This window comes from Globicephala melas, chromosome 10 (genome assembly GCF_963455315.2).
Source record: "Globicephala melas chromosome 10, mGloMel1.2, whole genome shotgun sequence".
Classification (NCBI taxonomy): Eukaryota; Metazoa; Chordata; class Mammalia; order Artiodactyla; family Delphinidae; genus Globicephala; species Globicephala melas.
In genome coordinates this window covers 90388080-90411569 of record NC_083323.1, presented here as the reverse complement: position 1 = coordinate 90411569, position 23490 = coordinate 90388080, and the positions used below count along the sequence as shown (strand labels likewise).

General features: G+C 42.8%; 2 protein-coding genes across 11 annotated transcripts in view; one reads left to right on the top strand and one right to left on the bottom strand.

Moving 5' to 3' along the window:
• Positions 1 to 9876, top strand: part of PTPRO (protein tyrosine phosphatase receptor type O) — a 231335-nt gene extending 221459 nt beyond the window's left edge. For all 3 annotated transcript variants that reach the window (XM_060306114.1, XM_060306115.1, XM_030841319.2), the window contains 2 exons: positions 5797 to 5917; positions 6971 to 9876. In XM_060306114.1, the coding sequence (XP_060162097.1) occupies positions 5797 to 5901 (105 nt within the window). In that variant the 3' untranslated portion in view covers positions 5902 to 5917; positions 6971 to 9876. The remainder of the gene's footprint in view (positions 1 to 5796; positions 5918 to 6970) is intronic.
• Positions 9877 to 21892: 12016 nt separating this feature from the next.
• The window catches only part of EPS8 (EGFR pathway substrate 8, signaling adaptor), a 241501-nt gene continuing 239903 nt past the window's right edge, over positions 21893 to 23490 (bottom strand). For all 8 annotated transcript variants that reach the window (XM_060306092.2, XM_060306098.2, XM_060306094.2 and 5 more), the window contains one exon: positions 21893 to 23152. In XM_060306092.2, coding sequence (XP_060162075.1) covers positions 23039 to 23152 — 114 coding nt within the window. In that variant the 3' untranslated portion in view covers positions 21893 to 23038. The remainder of the gene's footprint in view (positions 23153 to 23490) is intronic.

The following is a 23490-nucleotide window of genomic DNA, read 5'->3' as shown; positions in this document are numbered from 1 at the left end:
GTTTCTTATTGTGCACATTCAAACTGCTCCAAGGTATAAAAGAAACAGATATTAGTCTCTAGAAATCCATTTGGTGTACTGTGCCCGCACTTTTATTGGTGTTACAGGCCCTTCAGTAACCCAGAGCACATGGGTGTATCTATAATGGAATAAAAGCTCTTTGAACAGACTGAGAGTTCGGTGAAGGTGACAGCCATCTGGGGAAATGCCACCAAGTGGAGACTTTAAAACCGATGTGATTTAATTTCTATATAAAATGCTAGATTTGACTCAATAAGTTTGTCATTAGTTTGCCGTTCATATGGCTCAATTCACTTTTGATGATAATATGGGTTGACTTTGTGCTTTGTGATGAAATAAAATCCTTACAATTTTAAGGATTTCCAGCCTCTCATCTACCAGCACTGCCAATCCCTTGAGCTAAATGAATGGAATCGTCATTGTAACAACACAGAGGCATCCCCAGAAATATTCACCAGCGTTACGTGCTTCCCTTTCTCCTCTTCTCCCAGGTACTCTCCACCGCAAAGCCTTAAAATGCACTCAGGCTGGAGTGGCAGCCGCAGACAGCCGGCATCACGCTGCCTCAGAGCAGCAGTGGGTGTGCACCAGTGTGGGTTCACAAACCTAAGCACAATAGTTTCTTCGTAATCCTAGTCACCCAGCCGTACTCGCAACTTCTTAGCTTCAGGCGAACACTAATCCTTTTTCTCGAGGAGTGTGTGTGGGAGGAACACTTATGGACTGGAACCCAGCCTGGCCCTGACCTCTGACTCAGTTCCCAAGGGATTAAAACCTGCCTTAATCTTCCTCACGTTTTTCCCAACAAACACCACTAGATGTCAGTATAACGCAAAAGTCCACAGTCCGGGCTGCCGTCTCAATGCTTCCGGGTTCCCCTTTCCCACCCTTTTTACTTTTCCTCCTGCCTCCCCATCCTGTCTGACCAAGGCTTGGCACAGACGTTCCAATCTGTTCATTTCTGAGCTCTAGCAAGATCATAGCACTTTGGAAAGAGTAGCTCATTCACATTCAGTTGGCTCAGGGATGATTAGGAAGCAAGACATCTATGAGTGTGCTCACTTCCTTGAGATCACTCACATTCCAGTCCTGCTACCTTCTAATTTACTACTGTGGAGACATAGACATTATCCTATTATCATAAGTTTAAAATGTCCTGGTTTCCCAGACAAGCCCAACTACGTAGTGATTAAATAGTGTGTTATGGGGATTCCCTGGTGGCACAGTGGTTGAGAGTCCGCCTGCCGATGCAGGGGACACAGGTTCTTGCCCCGGTCCGGGAGGATCCCACATGCTGCGGAGCGGCTAGGCCCGTGAGCCATGGCTGTTGGGCCTGCGCGTCCGGAGCTTGTGCTCCGCAACGGGAGAGGCCACAACAGTGAGAGGCCTGCGTACCGCAAAAAAACGAACAAAAAATACCTGCATTATGAACCTGTCCATATTTTTGGCTTTCACTTCCATAAATCTATATCCCCCTATGTGATTAAAACTCTCTATTATGTATATTGATCTCCAAGCTTCAAAGGGCCACTCCTTATTTTAAGTATTTTGGATTTGATGAACTGTCTGCCCCCACTGACTTAATGCATACCTTTTATAATTTTATAGACTGTGATTACAGCCTGTTGGCTTTCAACTTTCCAACAACAGAATCCTAATCCCTTTTTCAAAAGTCTACCTTCACATGGTAGACCCTCTATCCAATTTTCAGTGCCATTATCTTTCTTCATGTGTGGTAATCCCAGGACACCAGGGCCACCACCATGTGCCTTTCTGTAAAGCTGAGAAAAAGTTGGGTTTTCTCTGTAACTTCCTTTCCTCAAATTTTGATTGCTTCTTTGTTTATGGTAGTATTTTAGGTTGACATCTCCAGGGAAACAGTCTTTTTTAAGTACGATATCCCTTCCCTGAACTCTCGTGGGAAAATTCAAAGTCAGCAGAAGAGGCAGAGGTCACCACGGGTCACTTATTTTTCCCAACTGTTCCAGTTCACTCTTGAGTTCCCTCAGGATTTTGCAGCGATCCTCTCTGGTTCAAGTTATTTATTTATGTCGGTTTTGTCAGTTGTGTCTGGAACCACTCGTCCAATGATTTACCTCTGTTTTTCCTCATTCCTCTGCTCTTCGTAGTTCAACCTGTAACTTGAATGTTAGGATTTCCTTAGCATCCTCCTTGAGCTCATTCACGCCCCAGTCCTGCTGCCTCCTAGTTTACTGATGCTAATAATAAAGAGCAGAGTAAAAAATTATTTTTCTTCATCATCCCAGAGCACTCCTTTGACACTAATGTTTTTCAAGAGGCCAGAATGATTCTCCAGCGGAGTCGATGTATATACAGAAACCACAGTGTGTTGTGTACAGGTTACCTCCCGTGCTCGTTTTTCATTTTCCTATGCCCTCTTGACGGCCCATTGCCTTGATTCTAGTACCCCACCCCCTCTACAAACAGCAGAAGTCACTGATTAATTTGACCATATCCTCAGATGCATGTTTCAGGTCCCTGCAACATGCCGCATGGGCCGTATTTTGATGAACCCTTTTCCCCTTTCTCAGCTGACCAGGCACGCCGTGTGGACCCCTGCACAAGAGGCGCAAGGGGTAGTCAGAGAGTAGGGTAGTCAGGCCAGACCCCGAAATAGGCCCGGGACCAACCCTGACCACTGTACAACTCACTTCACCTCTCGAATCTCCCATTCCGATGAACAGATACACCCTACTATATATAAAATAACAAACAAAGACCTACTGAATAGCACAGGGAACTAGACTCAGTATTTTGTAATAACCTATAAGGAAAAGGATCTAAAAAAAGAAATAGACATAGATGTATGTATAACTGAATCACTTTGCTGTACACCTGAAACTAACACAACGTTGTAAATCGACTATACTTCAATTTTTAAAAAATTAAATAATAGGACTTCCCTGGTGGCGCAGTGGTTGAGAGTCCGCCTGCCGACGCTGGGGGCATGGGTTCGTGCCCCGGTCCGGGAAGATGCCACATGCTGCAGAGCGGCTGGGCCCGTGAGCCATGGCCGCTGAGCCTGTGCGTCCGGAGCCTGTGCTCCGCAACGGGAGAGGCCACAGCAGTGAGAGGCCCACGTACCGCAAAAAAAAAAAAAAAAAAAATTAAACAATAAAAATATATATTTTTAAAAAGCTCCCATCCTTCATCTGTAAAACGTGAAGGACAACGTTCATTAGTTGTTTGTTGTAAAGTATACTTCAGGTGAACCGATATCATCAAGATACGTGCTTTGAAATTGTGAAGTGCCACATGTGGATGGCCTTCGCCTCTCCTGGGCGCTTTTCTATTTTTATCAAAGGTTTTCTTTAATTTTCCTCTAATAGGCTTTCCCTGGAGGTCAGGCCTTGCTTTGAGCAGCTGCTTCTCCTTATCGGCAGCCTCCTGATTTCTCAGGAACTCTCAGAGATGCGTCTGTAAATAGTCTTTTATTTACTTTTCCTGTGGCCTAGCTACTTTATTTACTTATTTATTTAGACACAAAGTTTGGCCACTGCGTAGGTATGGGTTGAGAAACCAGGCAGTCTCTGTCCTTATCGATGCTCTGTGCTTGACTCAACATCAGAAGCAATGGAGGGATGTGTCATAACAAGAAAGGGAAGCTCAGTTACTGATGTGATGTTGTCACAATTTAAGGGAATGTATTTTCCCCAAATTTTGTTGAAAAATACATGTGAGTCCAGGGAAGTTTGAAGTATTTAATTTTATCCTTTGTATGAAGTTGTCATACAAAAGGTCCTTGAAATCCTGTGGTTATCTTAACTGGTTCTTATTTAAAGGTTATTTTTAATGATATTACTTAGAAACTCCGGCAAATAAGGAAAAAGGAGAAATGACCTTGACTTCATGGCATAAAGACAGCTACTCTCAATATTTTGGCGTACCTCATCTCGGCCTTCATTCAAGTATAATGTTCACACAATTGTGCTCATATGCCCTATACACATATGCTAATTTTACATTCTGATTTTTCACTTAATATTTTGCTACCTGTATCATCCCAAATTGCCTAAAACTCTATAACTCATTTTAGAGACTGAATACTGTTTCATTTTATTTATTTATTTTTCTTTTATTTATATTTTTAACTTATTTTATTTATTTATTTTTGGCTGTGTTGGGTCTTCATCGTGGTGCACGGGCTTCTCACTGCAGCGTCTTCCCCTGCTGCAGAGCACAGGCTCCAGGCGCGTGGGCCTCAGTAGCCGCGGCACGCAGGCCCAGCAGCTGTGGCTCGTGGGCTCCAGAGCACAGGCTCAGTAGTTGTGGCACACGGGCCCAGTTGCTCCGCCGCATGCGGGATCCTCCCGGACCAGGGCTCGAACCCGTGTCCCCTGCACTGGCAGGCGGACTCCCAACCCCTGGGCCACCAGGGAAGTCCCATACTGTTTCATTTTAGATATGCTGTTGCTTACTTAAAACATTCTCCTTTTTATAGGACATTAAATTGGATTCTTTCCTTTCTTACTTTTATCTGTCCACAATGCCATTTATTAGCATTTTATTAATTGTACCTCCACCAACTGTAGGTAAAAATGATTGCTTCAACCAACTCAATCATCACTGAATATTATTTTTTTCCTTTAGGTTTGCTTACTTTATATATAAAAAAATTGTTTCAATTTACAATTTCTTATTACTTGGCCATTTTTTGCATATGGTTTAATATTTTCTCAGTTTACTTAAACATTTAATAAGCACAAACTAAGTGCTGGGTATTAGGAATAAAAAGACACGGTCCCTGCTTTCCAGGAATATTTGGTCTAGTGGTCCGTTTATTTTATTTATTTGTCACTTTAAGTGTGCATGTTACTGATGTGGATGAATTTTAAACAAAGATGAAGGTATCAACATTTGTCATAATTCTAGAAAATATTCCCTCTCAGTTTCTGGTTTGCCCTTTATTTTATTCTTTTTACTGCTTTTTATATACAGTAGTTTGACATTTTTATTTGTAACTTATTTCATTGTTTAAAGTTTAAAGTCCTTCCTTAAAGTAATCAGAGAAAAATTAACCTATATTTTCCTTTATGTTTTTATGGCTTAATTCATTAAACTTCCTGGAATTTATTTCAGTGTATTATGAGGTGATGTGCTACTTTTTTTTTCAAATAGCCCCATGATTTATTGTTTGAATATTCATTGCCTTTAGCGTTAAGTAGTGATACTCTAAGCCCTATTTTTAATCAAACTATTTCTACAGTTGATTCTCTTGGATTTTCTAGTTATAAAATTTTGTCATTTATATGGAATCTTAAAAAAAAAAAACTGGTTCTATGAACCTAGGGACAGGACAGGAATAAAGACGCAGACGTAGAGAATGGACTTGAGGACACGGGGAGGGGGAAGGGTAAGCTGGGATGAAGTGAGAGAGTGGCATGGACATATATACACTACCAAATGTAAAATAGATAGCTAGTGGGAAGCAGCCACATAGCACAGGGCGATCAGCTCGGTGCCCTGTGTCCACCTAGAGGGGTGGGATGGGGGGGGGAGGGAGACGCAAGAGGGAGGAGATACGGGGATATATGTATGTGTATAGCTGATTCACTTTGTGATAAAGCAGAAACTAACACACCATTGTAAAGCAATTATACTCCAATAAAGATGTTAAAAAAATTGTCTCATAAATAATGAAGAATGTTTCCCTTGGCATCACATCATAGCATTTAATACTGCCATAGTATTAAAATATTATATTTTTGCACAAAGATATCTTGCTCTAAAACCTGTCTTTGTCTTTTGCTCCAGGAGCAGTACATTTTTATCCATCAGTGTGTGCAACTGATGTGGATGAAGAAGAAGCAGCAGTTCTGCATCAGTGACGTCATCTATGAGAATGTCAGCAAGTCTTAGTTCAGAATCTAGACCAGTAAGTGGAGAAGAACCCATCATGGGCACCCTGTCTTAGCACAATGGGAGAGGGCATTATGGGATACGACAAAGGCAGCAGTGGCTATCTGTGCTGACTCTGACCCCACAGCGGTGGTCACAGGGAGGTGGTCATAGGGAGAGACAAATACCGTAGCAGATCTTTGAGCGTCAGTGGGCCTAGTTGGTGGGTGTGGCATGCAAGAGCTTCAGCAACTCATGAAGATTTGCCCTCCATTCCCTCCACCCTGAACCTTAAATTATTCTGATGTTGGATCTGTGCCTGCAATATCAGGATATTACCATCAAATGCTATTTACCTAGATACTTTATGCAAACATTTTACTGACTACAAGGGCCACACAAGGGGCTACAAAGAAGACATGAGCTAAAGTAGACACCCCAAAGAAGAAAAACAATATTGACAATAGTCTTAGGTTAGCGGAGTTTTCAAATGCCTTGATCTCATCTATTATGTGAGTACTTACTTGAGAGCATCGTGAAAAAAAGTCGTAACACAGTCAATGCCTTGTGCTCACGTTTTAACTAGGACATCAGATTTCGGAGGTGTAAGTAATCTTGGCTAAAGTAACAAGTAATCTTCTAACTCAACTCAGTTAACAGAGCATAGAATGTGTATGAATATATTAAGGTTGGAGGGATCACTGACAGGGAGAGAGAGGACAAGGGTGCCTTGAGGAAGAAGTATGGTAGGATACGGACTAGTGAGTACCAGGATAGGGTTAGCATCAGACCATTACATTCATCAACAAAGACAGACAGAAAGCACAAGGAGGCAGGAAAGATAAAGAATAAGGAAAGACAGACAGAGACAAATTTGCAGGTAGAGGGAAAGACAGAGCCACAGAAAGGAGGACTTGCACAGAGAAAGATGCACAGATAAGCCCACGTCCACGTGGGCTGTGGGGTTGAGTGTAATGAGAGCTAGTGATGGAATCAGGAGGCGGTCGCTGTACTTCCAGCCACAGAGCTGTTGATGAGGGGCTTTGCTCTCCCAGGCTGCTTACCGTCTTCCTCTGTCTCTCATTTACAGGACAGGACATGATGTGAACCCATCCTCCCTTGCTTCCAAGAGTTTTTTGGAGGGGCTCTACTAGCCATTTGCTAAAAAGAGCCCTGCTTTGCAGAACGTGGCCAAGATAATTTATCTCATAGAAGCAGCGGGAAGACTTAGCCTTAAAGAGCCTACAGTGTCTTTCGGACTCTCACTTCTGGACATTCAATAATGGACCAAATTCAACCGGACACCAGAAAGGTCCAGACGCTCTGCAAAGGGCAGGAAGCACAACACTTCTGAAGAGTTTCGCTGGCCCTTTGCTGGTTGGGCTGAGTTTTTTGCTGTTGTTTTTAAGTGCAATAATTTTTGTACGTGTGTGATTTTATCAGAACGTTGAACTGTTTTCTGCCCGTACTATTGATCAAGCTCGTAACCCAAGAAGGATCAGGCATAGTTGGTGTCAAATTATACCTCACTGTTAAAAAGAGGCATGCCCACACATGAAAAAATGGCAATTCTGCTTCAAGGAAATTGAACCAGTGCTATCTATAATCCAACATAAGCTTACTGGATCAGGAATGGGGAGGGTGGATCGGGGGAGAGAGAAAGGTTCTTCCCACAGATCAACTGCGTATCTTTTCCAAATATGAAGAGCTGTAATTCAGCTTCAAAGTAGAGTAGAAAAACTATTTAAGTCTTAATTGTTCTAGTTCTTGATGTTTTTTTCTTATTAACGGTTCAGTGTTTCTTCCTTGGCCCTCTTGGACTAATGTCACTGTCCAGGTTCCTTTTCAACAAACTAGATCTGGTTCAGAAGACTTTGAAGTCTCACTCTTTAGACTCCACTGCTGTCTGAGCAATCTTGGTGCCTAGAGTTTGCGTTCCTCTTTCTGTTGACCTGCATACACGTAAAAGCTATTTCTTTGCGAACTGTAGGCTGTGAACACGCACTTTCCTTCCCCCAAAGAGCTGGGAATTTATGAAGTTGTGGCAATGAACTGCAGCATGCTAGGACAATGATTTGCCTACATTTTGGGGGGGGTAATATTGTCAAGCACCTCTATGGATTCTGACAGAGATAACTTTCTGTTTTGTTTTCTTTGGGGTTGTCAGTTTCATTTTAACCTGTGTAACTAGCAGCAACCTATTCTTTGCATTTTGTATAACTGCAGTACATAATTGTGTCTTGTGACATGAACACTGTCAGAATGGACACAGATGGCATCCTGAAGCCTGTTACTTTGTGTCGCTTCCTGAGAATGAAGAGGTGACGGATATACAAAGGAAAACATTTTGAGTTGAAAGTAAACACAAGCTTGCTGCTTCGCTGGAGCAGTTGGCTGTCCTGAGCCTTCCTGTGTGTGTTTCAGGAGGCTGTGTCCCCCTCTCTGTGCATCCGCCCCTCGCCCTGGATCCCCGCTTTCCTGCGCATCTCCATGAAGCCATGCACGCAGTTTCACATTTTATCAGTGACCTTTGTAAAGGTAAAGGATGCCAAGTGAACAGCTCTGCACCCCACTGTCTCTTGTCACCAAGGCCTGGCCACAGCGGAGCCTGGCACAGTTCTTTGCAAGACCTGGCCAGGCAGGGAGTCTCAGGTTCTCCTCGTGGGGAGGGGGGAGGAACGGCAGAGGCTGTCCAGACCCCACAGGTTAACAGCTTGGACTCCCTGGGTGTTGTCAGCTTTGACTCGCCCCCACCTCTTCCTCCCCTTCTCACCTCCCTGCTGCCACCTTCTCTTCTCACTCCCACCCCTTTAAGTCCCTTCTTGGACATGTTAATAATGTACCACTCCATTCCCAGGAGTACATGTGGCTAAAGAAAAGTAGCAAGTGTATGTGTGACTTCCTTAGGTTTTCGCACACGGACAGGTCAGGAGTGAAGTAAGCAACGTTGGGTGAGCTGATAAGACACCTGCTGGTGCAGGTGCATTTCCCATGTTCACAGACTGGAACTTTACTTCCCTGAAACTTAAAGCACTTTGTAAATATTTTATGATTTTCTTGAGCACCCCTTCCAGGTAGGAATCAAATAGTCCCAGATCAGTTTTCCCAAAAGAGAAGATGAAGTATCCAGAGTTAGACGGAAGCCTCAGAGTTTAGATGACAGAAAAGTCACACCGGGAACTTAACCAGATCCTTCCTTCAGGGGTCTCCACAGCCGTCACTCTGTACATCACTGGTACACCGGTGCTCCTGAAGTGTACAGTTTATGATGGGAAAAGCATCTATCTGTCTGAAGACTTGGGTTTCAATCCCAATAGATGACTTTGAGATGTATCTGTCCTAAGTCTCCGTTGATGAACTGTAGAATTACCTACTAAAAGCACCATATTTCACAGGTGTAAAGGGTATCAGATCTGCTAATTCACACAAAGGTGTTTTGTATTTTATTCTTTCACGTACCCTAGGGGCCCCTCAAACCAGCTTAATTTTCACTCCAGGATTTAACTCTAAGAATTCAGACAGGAGGCAGCTAGGGCCTCTGTGTTTTAATTACAGTGTTGCTTGTAATCATCTGTGAAGTTCTACAGTGCACTGAACATAGAGGCACTAGCACAGGCATTCACAGTAGCCTACATGGTGCACAGAAAGAGCTGAAGATTTCGGAATAACAGAATATTTCACTTTGAGCGCTGCTGAGATCAAATTCCTTGGCTGCAAAAGCCAATTTCTGAAGTTAATTGAGAAACTACCATTAGACTCTAATTTATACATTTAATATCTAACACTAATACATCCATACCTATACATTCATTATATGGCTTTATTTAACTTGAAAAGGAAGGAAAGGGATGGATGGCAACCTTTTCGGGGGGACAGTGTTCTAATTCGGGGTCGACAATTTTCCACTACAAAGTCAACACTGCCCCCCAAATTTAAAATTAGAAAAATTAGTAAGGTTTTTTTTTTTTCAATTCTTATAAAATCTTTAATCAGATTCTATAATCGCTCCTCTTTTCTAAAAGCTGTCCCTGACCCCGGAAAGGGATACATCTCTCCAAGAAGGCTGTGGTGTCAACGTGTAAAGCAGGGGCTGGAGGCTTTGGAACTGAGTCTTTTGCAGACCTTATGAGAGCTACTTGCTAGGGGATTGGCCGTTAGCCAAGGGAGTAAAGTTACTGAATCCAATCTCTAGGAGCCAAAATCCTCCCTGCTTTCTAGCAAGGAGGCCTTCCTTTCCACCTCAGGAAATGTCTGATGTGATGTGCTTCAAATTAGCTGGCGCATTTCCTAGCTCACTGATCACTAGCCTGGGGCCTGGCCCAGGCTCAGAGCTCAGAGGCCATGCCCAGGACTGAACAGAACAACCACTTTGGCCACAGGAGTTAGAAAGCAACAAAACCTAACACACACAAACTTCTTTGGTTTTTAAAGCCTCTTTTGGGTGCATTTGAAGGAAACTTGAGCCATGATCTCTCTGACTCTTGGCCTTCCACAGCAGCACGAGTTTTCAGTTTCAGTTGATGCTTATCACAAGGCCTGATCCTGGTGGGGTCACTCAGTTAAAGATGGAGGATCATGTTTAGTTCTGGAAGTTGTATTATGAGGGACACGAACAAACTGTTCGGGGCAGGGTCACCTGAACCCATACGACCTTGTGGAAAACAAAGGCCATAATCACAAGACCTGGGGCAAGTGGGGCTCTAAGCTTGGGGTCAAGGACGAGTCCCTGGTTCATCCAGTCATTCATTCAACAAATATACGTTCATCTAATCCGCTGAGTGAATAAAGCAATCAATCAAGGACAGATTTTTTGACCACTTGCAATACACCAGGCACCAGAGACACAAATGGTACCATAGGCTAACTTGTAAAACTATGTTATGGAATCAGAGTCTGGTTGTTGTTGGAAGGACTAAGAAAGCATTAGACAAGTCTTTTTCAACATTTTTCACTTGTATAGCTCAAATGTGGTCAACCTTCTGCAGTCACACCAGTAATAGTGGTACACACCTTTTTTCCCAATGGCTTAAGAACAGAAACACCAAGTTCTCATAGTTTTTGTTACTCATCAGGCACCACAGACCCTGACATGGTCCTCCCTTCTCGATGAGAATCAGCAAGCTAGCCTTCTCTCCTACTCAAAAAGACTCTCCGTCCCTGGCAAATGGCTAACTCTTTTCTACGGAACACTTCCAGTGAGCTTCCGGAATTGTCACCTCCAGGGCAGCCCATCACTTCATTCCTCAGAAAGCACTTTCTTCTCTTGGTTACACATCTAAGGAACTTACTAACTTTAAGGATGGGGATGGGATTGAAAGTTCTAACCTCCAACCAGCCCCCATGCTTCGGTGCTTTCCAAAAGTTTTCTCATTTACATAAGCTCAGGTGTGGTTGAAAGGGTTTTGTTCTAAATACCCAGACACCTTTACTGCTCTTATCACTTGGGAAATTCCAAGGGTTTTAGGAGTTCTAAATATATATTTAGGAGCTCTAGGGACAAATCAAAATATCACAGGTGTTCAAAGCCAAAGTGAGAAGTAAAATCCAGTTCTTCTGATTTCCACCCAGGTCCCAAGCTGTCTGCTATATGCGTGATTCTCAATGATTAGAAGTTTCTAACTTTAGTCAAATGTTCATTCATTCACCAAATGCTTACTGAGCAAAAATGCTATGGACCAGGAACTGGCCTGGGCCCTAGGAACACAAGGGTAAGTCCCAATGTCTCCAGGCAGACAGCAGGTGGAGGTGAGGCTGATAGGATTAAGGCAGGTAAATGAGATGAGACACCCTGGAGCCCCTGGGCCCTCCCTCCACTCCTACCCATGGTTGAAACCAGCAAAGGGGTGATCTTCAGAGCCCGCGAGAGCCCCTCACATTCTTGGACCGACGTATGGCTCTATACCTCTCATGGACAGAGGCTTGAAGTCCAAATCAACTTTCCCATTTTGGTAAAAGGGCAGGCACTGTGGCACTGACAAGGGCTGCCTTGACAGAGGTTGACTTTTAAAACTTTCCATTTGAGAAACAGTAAATTTCTAGCCCTCAAAGAAAATCATTTGTTGACTCAACATCCCATGTCAGGCACCGTGGAAGCGGCTGGGGCTATGAAGATAGATGAGACAAGGTCTCTGCTTAGAGGAGTTTACATTCTAATAAGGGATATTAGAATGGAAACTAAGGGCAACAGAGTGGTACAGATGATGTGATAGAAATACATAAAGCAGCCAATGCAGTACCAAGAGGACAGGTGATTTCTTTCTGGAAGGGTCAAGGAAGACTATACAGCCATGTTCAAGTATTGAAGACTGCTGAGCCACATTAAAGAATACTAATGCTGTACACTCACCCCTGGCAGCGAGCATTCATGAAACACCCACGGCGTCAGTGAGCGGGGCCCATGGGGGTAACCAAACCTCTGAACCTACCTTCTGAAGCTTTTCTTCTTGGTTGACTCCCAGGCCTCCACAGACAGCTCCTGTGCATGTGTTTTTCGGCAGAATCAAGCAGGTTTACTGTCACTGCAAGTGTAAGCATGCATATTGGGGCTACATTGCCCAGGCACATGCAGTCAGTTCTGTTCACCGGGAGGGAGAAGGGGTAGACTGTACTCCCTGGCCCCTAGGCCCTGAAAATCTGCCAGGAGCAACCTTCCCTACTTCTCCCTCCCTCCCCCCTCCTCTACCTACCTATCATCTCCAGATAGAGACGGTGGCGCCAGAAAGACGGAAGGGGGCTGGGTCCCTGAGTTGCCACCTGGAGGAGAAACCCCTGCCTGCAATGGCCCAGGATGTGATCCAGTAACACATTTCTATCGCGTCGTCATGAGATGCTAGCATCGTCGGCTAAGGCAGTCGACGTACCCTTAACTAATATGGCAGCCCGAGGATAACCTTTACAACCATGTTCCATCTCAGTAACGGTGGGAGTTTTTCAGGGCAGTGGTGTGTGACTACCCAGTGAAATTCCCAGGAGACAGGTTAAAGATGAGACAGAACAGAGAGAGGGTAACCCACAGGGCAAATACGGGCTCAGGAAGAGGCCGCAGAATCATGATGGATTCTTTTAATAAATAAACTTTGCTATGGAAATACATGTACTCTTCTCCAGAAGTGGTTTTCCTCCAAGTTAGATCTCTCCTTCTCTCTCTCTCTCTCTCTCTTTTTTTTTTCCAAACCCCATAACAAGACCATAACTCAGGAAACCCACTCAGATTTTTGAACCACATGTGAGGCTACTGACTCTGAACCTGAGTCCTGGGTTTCAGTGAAAAATAGGCCCCGGAGTAGTTCCACATCAATGAAAGCTCAAACGTGCAGGAGGCCACGAGGCTTGGTGTGTGGGGAGATTCTGAGCCTGCGTGTCATGGTGAGTCCAGGGCAGTGAAAAGGAGTTCAAAGCCAGCTGATACGACATACTTTTGTTCAGTTCTGAGAACGCCAAAACATCCACAGCGCTGTTTCAACAGGAAGAGTTAACTGCAACCACTGCTGCCTTTACAAACACAAATAACAAAATCGTCTTGGAAGGGTTCTTTCATGTTCAAAATCACCCGAATCACATCCTCCCTTAACCAATGAACTTGGGAAGCAGGACAGCACAGGGCCCAGCCGTACAGCAGATGGAATGGTTTAGAACAAGGGACTGTGTGGGTGGAGAGAAATTCAACTGAGACTCTGCCCCTGAGTGTGACTCAGTGGCCTCATCTGTGAAATGGACATAGTGATGGTAGCTTTCTCACAGGGCTTCAAAAAATAAAGAAGATAATGTGTGAGGGGCTGAAAACAATTTCTCGAATAACTTAGTATATTACATGGCTCTTCAGGACAAGCACACCTCTCACCATCTCCAAGGGCCATCTTGGGATTCTTGAATACATTTGATAAGAGCATCTGAGGCCGGTGCCTGTGCTGGGCTGGCTCAGTTTCCCCAGGGTGACACCTGAACCACCCCCTCCCATTCTACCCCCAACAGTCACGGACCTTGGGATATAAAAGAGGTGCAGCCTGTGACCCAAGGAGGACCCTCATGCCATAGGCCTATGGTGCCAAACAGGAGCTGACCCTCTAGATCAGAGCCCTGCACTGCCCACACCTGGCTTTCCACTTTGGTTCTCTGCTACCAAGTGCATCACAAAACCCACACTAGCGGGTTTCCCAGCAAAGCAATGCCAGGGCCTGGTTCACACCCAGTGAAAACCTCTGCAATAGCGCAAGCAACCTGTGCAAGTCTGTTGCACTAACACTCTGTCTGAAAAGCTGGCTACTTCTTCTGAAACCAACAAGTCAATTTGTACAAACTGCAATATGTAAGTACACCTGGGCAGGTACCACTTGTGAACACCACTGAATGCCCCCGTGAACCAGCTGCTTTGTTCGCCACTGGGCATAAGAAGAGCTTCCTCCGCAGGGCTGCGCTGACAGCTCCTTGCTGTCGGTGCGTGGTGGTTTGGGGAAGCAGAGTGACGTGATTGCCACAGTATAGACTTGCGAGTCACGGTGCTCTGCCACCTAGCAGCCCTGTGCCCTTGAGAAGTCACCCTACTATCTCTGAGCCTAAGCGTCCCCACGAAAGGCAAACCTGGTCTAATTGTTGCCATGGAATGATCGGCTTCCTGTTCACCAGCGAGGGTCTTCATGGAGGAGGGACTCTGTGGGCTCTGGACCAGTGATTTCCAAATGAGGCTCCAGGCCTCCTCTCTGCAGCTTCAACGAGAGAAACTGCTTTTACCTCTTTCATATGGTGGGATACTATATAAAATTTCATAGTTTAAAAAATGCTATTTCTGCTTAAAAAAAATTTTATATACTGACCTATGATATCCGAGAGAAAAGATGATTTGCAGGATATACAGAAGTTGCAGAGTTAGTCCAAATTTCAGTCGTTCCACTTACTGTGTGACAAGCTACTTAACTTATATCTGAGTTTCAATTTCCTCATCTATAAAGTGGGGAATATAGGTGAAAGTTTTCAGCACATATGAGTTCAGTTCCTGCTTTCCTTTCTTTAAGAATAGATGGGAGGGAAGAAGCCCTTAGCATATGATAGCAGCTCAGAGTAAGAAACCATAAAATAGGACAAGCTCTGGAAGACCTGTAGATATTATTCACCATTTGTGTGTGTGTGTGTGTGTGTTACTCCCAGATTTTCCATTATCTGAAAGAGATCATGTGTTCATCTGGGGGGATAACAGAAATGATTGAAGCTGGAGACATTATCTCCTACTCCATGGCCACGCTCGAGGGATAAGACTGACCTCTTCAAGGTAGGGCAGGTGGGGCAGCCCAGAAAAGCAGTGGGAATTGGGCCAAGTGCCTGGAATCACAGTCAGGAAGGAAAGAGCTCAAGCAATCAGCCTGGACCAGGACCATCTGGGCCTGGCAGGAGCCCTGGTTCATTGCCCAATTGGTCCCAGCACCAAACTAAATGTAATATGCCGAAAGCCCTTCAGGAAGCATCTCAGCTGTTAAAATATCCCCACTGATACAGAAATCTAGATTCCGGACCTCACTTCCCTTGGAGCACCTGATAAGATATATCTTATCCCAATTTAGTTTAGAATCTAAGAGTATGGTTCTTAGTAATTCCTTTTATCTTATCAGAATTTTACTAGCTTTTAATTTGATAGCCTTTCTTTCACAAATGTGATATAATAAACCTGAACATTTGGGTACTAGAAGATATGTTTTTCCTGGTACCTGGGTATCTCACCATCAAAAAAATGGAGGATTTCTTATAAAACTGAGTTCAGAGCACTGGCTTCTCCCACTTCTTTTCTGTCCTAAACATGCAAACAGAAAGGAACAAAGAGGCCAGGAAAGGAGGCTGTGACGTGGTGTGAGCCCGTGACGCAGTGTGGGAGTCGGTCCTGGGGAGGCCTGCAGAAAAGAAGGAACTGACTAACCAAGATGGTGGAAAGAGAATGGGTTGGGTTGGGGGGGAAGATGGGAGTACATACTAAAATTCCTGTTGGGGTCCCAGAACTGCTGGAAGTAGAACGCTTATCTGGGTATTGCCTAGAGCAACCACAGCTTTTTTGAGCATGTTATGTTTTGTTTAAAATAAGGAGAAGAAGCTCCAAGAGAAGGGTGGTAAAATGGTAACTGCCTTCCCCTCCTAATTCATTCCCAGGAGCCCTTGACACAACCCTTACAAAGATCTCTGAGCGGACTAACTTAAAAGCGTGCCTTTGGGAAAAACTAAATGTCACAAGTATAAAATCACAGCCTCTGGGAAGTCAGCACTCATTTTAGGTGGTTTTAGGGTGTAATTTTGCCCCAGGAGACCAATAAGACTAGCACCAGGGATAAATACAGCAAGAAGCAAACAGTTCTTTAGACTGTATGTTCTCTGATGGCAGAGGCTATATCTAGGATGCTCTCTGAACATCCAGTTCTTAAAGCAGACACTTACAAAACGTTTACTGAACGAATATTGTCTTTTCCTACCCAGAAACAACCAGTCTTTACAAAAATCCCTTTATTGGGTCTGTACAACTTTCTGATATAGTTCCATGTAAGCACTGAGAAGAAAGAGAGCAGAACAAGCCTAGTGAGATATCCACCCAGCAGCAACTCAGCCTCTATAAATTTAATTGTAGAAAACAAATGAATCTCAAACTTTCCTATAATCTTTTTTAGAGAAAAGTAGGAAAGGAATAGTTTTAAGTGATTAGAGTATCTCTCACATTAGCTTCCCATGACCCAGTGCCTCTTAAGGGCAGGGGAGGGAAAGAGATACAATTTACTGGTTATCTTTTTTTTTTTTTTTTTTGCGGTACGCGGGCCTCTAACTGCTGTGGCCTCTCCCATTGCGGAGCACAGGCTCCGGACGCGCAGGCTCAGCGGCCATGGCCCACGGGCCCAGCCCCTCCGCGGCACGTGGGATCTTCCCGGACCGGGGCACGAACCCGTGTCCCCTGCATCGGCAGGCGGACTCTCAACCACTGCGCCACCAGGGAAGCCCTACTAGTTATCTTTTACAAGCAGTACAAGCCTACAATCCCTGGGATAAGGAAACTTACTAGCTCTTGATTTGAGGACAATTCCCCAAAGGCAGTGCAGCCACTAAGATCCAAAAGGAATAAGTTAGCCCTGATGAGCTGAGGAGGCATAGATCAGAGTTCAGGGCACTGGAAGCAGCTGGAAATTCTGAAAAGGGGAACCAGAGTGGAAGCATTTGTGCAGAGAATGGCTGCAGAAATCTGTAAGTGAACCCACCCAGTTCACACAAGGCAACATCACCCAATGCTTACCAGAGTGGCCACTGCAAGGTTGAGAAAGGTCGCTGCGCTGGGAGACGTCAGAGGTTCAGCCCAGGAAAAGTGAAGAGAGCTGTTTAACTCCTTGGGTATCCAGCTGAGATGTAAAATATCCTGTGAATTCATCCCCCCAAAAAGGGCATGCCTTAGAATTAAGGACTCCACTGTGAAAACTTTTTTTTTTTTTTGTGGTACATGGGCCTCTCACTGTTGTGGCCTCTCCCTTTGCGGAGCACAGGCTCTGGACGCGCAGGCTCAGCGGCCATGGCTCACAGGCCCAGCCGCTCCGTGGCATGTGGGATCTTCCTGGACCGGGGCACGAACCCGTGTCCCCTGCATTGGCAGGTGGACTCTCAACCACCGCGCCACCAGGGAAGCCCTGAAAACTACTCTTGATAGCTACAGGCAAAGCCTGAAATCAAGTCCTGACAAGATTTTCAGAGAAGAGATAGTTTGTAGATAGAGTCCCATCAAGTTAGAAGATCTTGTAAAACACACTGAACTTGCCATAATTCATCCTAGCAAAGCATAAAACCAAAGCTATACAAGCTCAAAGTGATCAGCCAATATACAGCTGATTGCCGGAATAAGAATAAACATTCTTCCAAGGAAGATAACATATTCTAAAATATCTAAAACATGTCATTTACAGTGTCAAGTATATATAATAAAAAACTACTACACATGCAAAGAAATAGGAAAATAGGACCCATAGTGGGGGAGAAAAAAGCAATCAATAGAAACTGAGCCTGAGATGGCCCAAATGTTGGGTTTAGCAGGTAGATTATAAAGCAGCCTTTCTTTGTTATGGGAAAAAAGGAAAGTTGCTCAAAGAATTAAAGGGAAATATTCTTCTAGTGAGTGAGCAGACAGAAAGTCTCAGCAGAGAAATGGAAGCTATATAAAAGAACTAAGTGTAAATTCTAGAACTGACAAAATACAATAACTGAAAAGAAAATGCACTGGATTGACCCAACACATACTGGAAGACAGATCACAGTGGGGAAAAAAAGAGTTGGTGAAGCTGAATACATATTGACATAAATTTCTAATCTGAAGAATAGGGAAGAGATGGATTTTTAAAATATTAACAGAGAATCAGGGATCTTTGGGGTATAGTAAGATACCTGACCTAACATACATGTAATAGAAGTCTGAAGAGAAGAAAAGAAAAAAAAAAGCAGAAAAAAATATTGTAAGGAAAAAGCGCTTCTAATAATAGGAAAACACTGACTTAAAAATCCAGAAACTCGCTGACCCCCACATAGAATAAACACCAAGAAAACCACCTTCATCAATTTTATAATCAACCTGCTGAAGATGAAAGATACAGAAAAGAATTTTAAAAGCAGCCAGAGGAAAAAGTAAGAATGATGACTGACTTATCTTCAGGAACAATATAAGCCAAAAATCAATGGAATGACATTTTTAAAGCTCTAGAATAAAAAGTAGTAACCTAGATTTCTATATACAGTAAAAAATATATATATACTTTGAAAAGCAAGGTGACTCCAAGTCTGAGCCAAGATGGAGTCAGAGGGACTGGATTTACCCTCCAGCCTGAAATAATATGTGCTTCACACACATATGTATTCACACACATATGTGAACAGTTTTCAAGATATTGAACACTGGTCAATGAAAGATGAAAAAAATGCAGAAAACCCTACAACTGTTCCAGCTTTCTGCCTAGGGATTGCTTTCAAGCTTCAGTGCAGGGAGGGAGAACCCATGTGGAGTTCAGCAGACCCCTTGAGTTGAGGAGACAAAGCTTGAAGTGTGGCAAGGGCAAGGGAGCTAAAATTACAGCACAGAGTAATAGAGAGGAGAAAGCTGCATGAAGAGAGAGCTCTGGAGATATGCATAGGGTCCCCATAGAGTCCTAAGCTGAGGATGGATCATTGCATGCCTATGAGAAAACTGCTCAAGCCTGAGGAAAGAACCACCTGAAAGCGTTAGAGGAACAGTTCTCAGAGCTCATGCAGAACCAGGAATAGTCCTTATTACCACCTGCTACAGTGGAAAACATAATTCATGGAACAATAGGTTGAGGAACCAGAAGGGTTTTGCTACAACAGTGAGATAAAGTTAGTTATAATGTAAATATTGCTCTGGTTTCACCAAACAAAGCTTAAAGGCAAGATCAAACTCTTACCAAGTAATTTAATAGCAACCCCAAACAAACGACAATAATATTTAAAGGTATACAAAAGTATCCAGCACCTAACACAACAAAGGTAAAATTCACAATATCTGGCAACCAATTAAAAATTACATTAAAAATGAAAGACACAGAAAAGAATCTTGAAAGCAGCCAGAGCTTTTAAAATTATCAAGCATACAAAGAAGCAAGAAAATAAAACCCATAATAAAGAAAAAAATCAATCATAACTAACCTAGAATTTATGAAGATGATAGAATTAATAAACAAGAATAGTAAGACAGATATTTTTACTGCTTCCATATGATTGATAAAATTGAAGAAATATTGAGCAAGTTGAGACATGGAAGATATTTTTTCAAAAAGTAAAACTTCTAAATATGAAAACTCTCATATGAGATGAAAAACACAAATGGAAGAGATTAAAAGAATAGAAATTGCAGAAGAAAAGACTAGTGAACTTGAAGACAGAAATAGAAATTACCCAAAATGAAACACAGAGGAAAAAAAACTGGGTAAAAAATTAAGAGAAGAAAAAAAACTGGGTAAAAAATTAACAGAGCACCAGTGACCTTGGGAAAACTTCAAATGGCCTAGCACACATGAAATTGGAGTCTCCCAAGGAGAGAAGGCAGGAAGGACAGAAAAAAAAAAAAAGTAATGACTGAAACTTTACCAAATTTAGTAAAAACGATAATCCCCCAGTTTCCAAAAGCTCAATGAACATCAAGAAACAGGCAGCAAACTACACAAAGGCCATAAGCAGATGGCTTAATGCCAGTGATGAGAGCTCCACTCGGGCAGCAGCAGTAGGTAACTGATTCCAGCAGCAGTAGGGAACTCTAATTTCTAGATTTTTCCCCTAAGTTTTCAGAACCCCATCACTGCACCCCCTCAGAGGTAAACTGTCCAGAACCTTCTCTCTCTTCAAGTCTCTGTCCCAGCTCTACAGGGGAATCTCTCCTCTGTGGTCTCGAGGCATCAGCACCAACACCAGACAGTGCCTCTTCTTTGGTGGTCTGTGCCCAAGCTCCCAGGGTCCTTCCTTCTTCAGGCTTCTCATTGCTGATAAACCCAACCCCTTCCCTGTGCAGCCCTAGCCCAAGGGATGGGGGTTGCTTTCCCATTATTACTACCTCTGTGGTATCACAGTGTTTCCTTTTTGCCTGTTTAACCAATTCCTTATGTTAAATACTGTTTAAACAACAGAGAAGGATGATTGCATTTTTTGGGCAAAAGTATAAACATTTTTTAAAATCATTTTATAGAATTTCAAAGATGTACAGAGGAGTGCACATATAAGCTAAGTAGCCGGAGTTGAAACACGTTGGTTCTTGAGCTGTTCTCTCAGTTTCCAATCTACCCCCTTTATTCCCATCTTTGTGATCTGGGGCTTTGCCAGGTGGGTGACCAATAGATTCTGTCCAAAAAGTGTGCTACAGGGACACAGGAAGCTAGAGGGGAAACAAGGGACTTGCTTTTTTTCTGCTTTATTTCCTGTTTCTGTCAACATCACCCTAATAATAGTTCTTCACTCTATAAGTAGTGATTGATTGCCTGTAGGTTCCAGTGACCCCGCAATCCCAGTAGCAGCCTCCTTGTTCCCTCTCAGAAATTCCAGTACAAGCTGCCTGGACTGCTCTCCTCTGAGGTCTGAGTCCCAGCTCCATGGATTTGCTGAACTATTTCTTCCGCTGAATTCTTTTCTGAATTCCTGAGGCAACAGCACCAGTTAGGCTGTGCCCCCTTCTCCAAGATTTACCAGTTGTGGCGTCTTTCCTCCAAATTTCTCATCCCAGTGGCCTAACTCCTCAGATGTTGGGATACAAACTCTCCCTCAAGCTTTTAAATCCCATTAATCCCAAGTCTTCTCTTGGTCTCCACATCCCAGAGGGAGGTAACTACTTCTTGCAATTACTACCTTGGTGATATTTTCCTTTGGAATTTTATAGCATAAAGACATACTTATAAATGATACCAATTCTTTTCATGTCAGATATGCTATATTACACACAGGTTATTTTCACTTTTCCGTGCCAATTTCTTTTGTCTTATACCTACATTTTCAGAGATTTTCAATAATGGCTAAGTTATAAATGTGCATCAGTGCTTATGAAATGGGAACGATCTACAAGAATTATGATTCTCATGTTTGCCTCACTTTGTCCAAGGGACGACGTTACGGACAGACTGAGAAATGGAAGACAAGAGATTCTCATATCCCTCATGATTTGGGGAAAGTTAGCCTTTAGGAAGCTAAGCCTCCTCATCTATAAAATACAACTCACAGATTATTGTAGATCTCTAACAAAGCGTTTATGTGGAAGCACTTTGTAATCACAAATGGTGTGTAAGGTTGTTTTTACTAGATGGTAAAAGAAAAGATGATGAAATAAGAGAGGTGGAAAGAAGAGAAACAACTGAAGAAAGTATTCTAGAGAAGTTTCTACCCACTCAGAACTCCACTGGGAATAAGTTAAAAAAAAAAAAAGGAAGAGCGTGGGCCTCTGTTTTTCCCATTCCATGCAACCCTGATCCCCACTCTACACGCCAAAGGTCCCTTTTGCCAACGACACAGAAGCCATTTATTAATGTACGGCAAATACTGTTTATTGCAGACTTTCCAGCTGACTCATGTGAAAAAGGCACTATGAAAATTAATGAATCTAGATAATCTCTCTAAATGGATTTATGTTAAAATATACAACATTCTTACATAACATCTGTTTTATATATGTGAAATAATATAACATTTAATGACAAAAATCATGTTTTCAAAAATAACATTTGTTGAAGGTTAAGTCTCTTTCTTTTCTCTACCTAGAATCTTTCACAGGATTAAAATATGTGTATATTATTTCTTATTACCGGAAAAACTTGACACAGAGAAACTCATAAAATGGCCCCAATTTGCTCTTAACTACTTATATCAATATTCAGGACTGAGGCCTTCATTTAGCAGAATACTGTAACACACACCAATGCAGGCTATTTCCTGTGACAGAGTTGGAATGTATATGACCTCTTTTACACTTGTGCTTTCTCATATATAAGAACACAGTATAGATAAGAAGAAGAATATAAACGGAATCAAAATACAAGCTATACAAGGAATTGTGATCAACAGAGCCACGACAGATAAAACGTCTCGGGAATGCTCCAAGGGTTTCTATTTGTATGTCCAAGGCCTTGTTGCATTTTACAGTTCATTCAATGTTTTAATCTTTTTTAAAAACTGTTGGCATTAAGAACTTTAAATAAACCTAAACATTCTATTACTGAGTATGTTGAAGAAGAGACCTAAGTAAGCAGAGGCTAGCCTAAACTAAGCTACACCCTGGATGATACCTACCATAGTCACAGGCAAAAGTGAAACTGTTTAGATTTTGAATCATGGGCAATATCTCTGTTTTGTTGCAATAAATAAACTCATCACTGTCAAAAAAAAAAAAGTCTGCTTAGGCATTGAGATGGGGATGAAATAATTAATCCAATAAAGGAAACCTCACCTTGGTAAAGTAGGCAAAATATTCCCAAGGTGAGAAATTCTGTTTAAAATGTTTTCATTTTAATAAAAATAACGGGCCCAGGAGCAAGTCGTCTGCTTACTTATGTTTGCGTTGTTTCTTTATGGCGATAAATTCTGTACACCAAGAAATGAGAATCTGACATTCCCTTCATGGCTTCTTAAAACAAAGCACGTTGGAATAATGCCAAGAATAATGGAGTTTAAAAACTAATTAGTGACTGCTTCCCTCATCAAAAGATTCCACTCCTGAATCGCTAGCAGCAGCACTGATTTTTTCCTGTCGTCTTCGCATGATTTCTTGCAACTCAGAGCTGCCGTTGTTATCCTGAAAAACAAACACGGTTCGGACGAGACGGTTACTGGTTTGTGAGGCTGCAAATCATGTCATGAAATGGCTTAGGCTAAAAGTTCTTTGTGTTTTTCTTCTCATGTCTCTAAGGGGAAAACTGAAGGCCGCCCTTCATATAAGTGATGATGCTGGACTTTACTAACATCACATTTTCATTTATACTGTCTTAAGGTAATTCATTCACCATGCCTTTCACTTGAACCTGTTAAAGATAAATCAGTAATGCATGTGGAATGCTCTAGATTCCCTGGGGGAAAGAAGAGATTATACAAGAAGCACAAAAAGATGGTAAATTATCAAAGAATGCTCTTTAG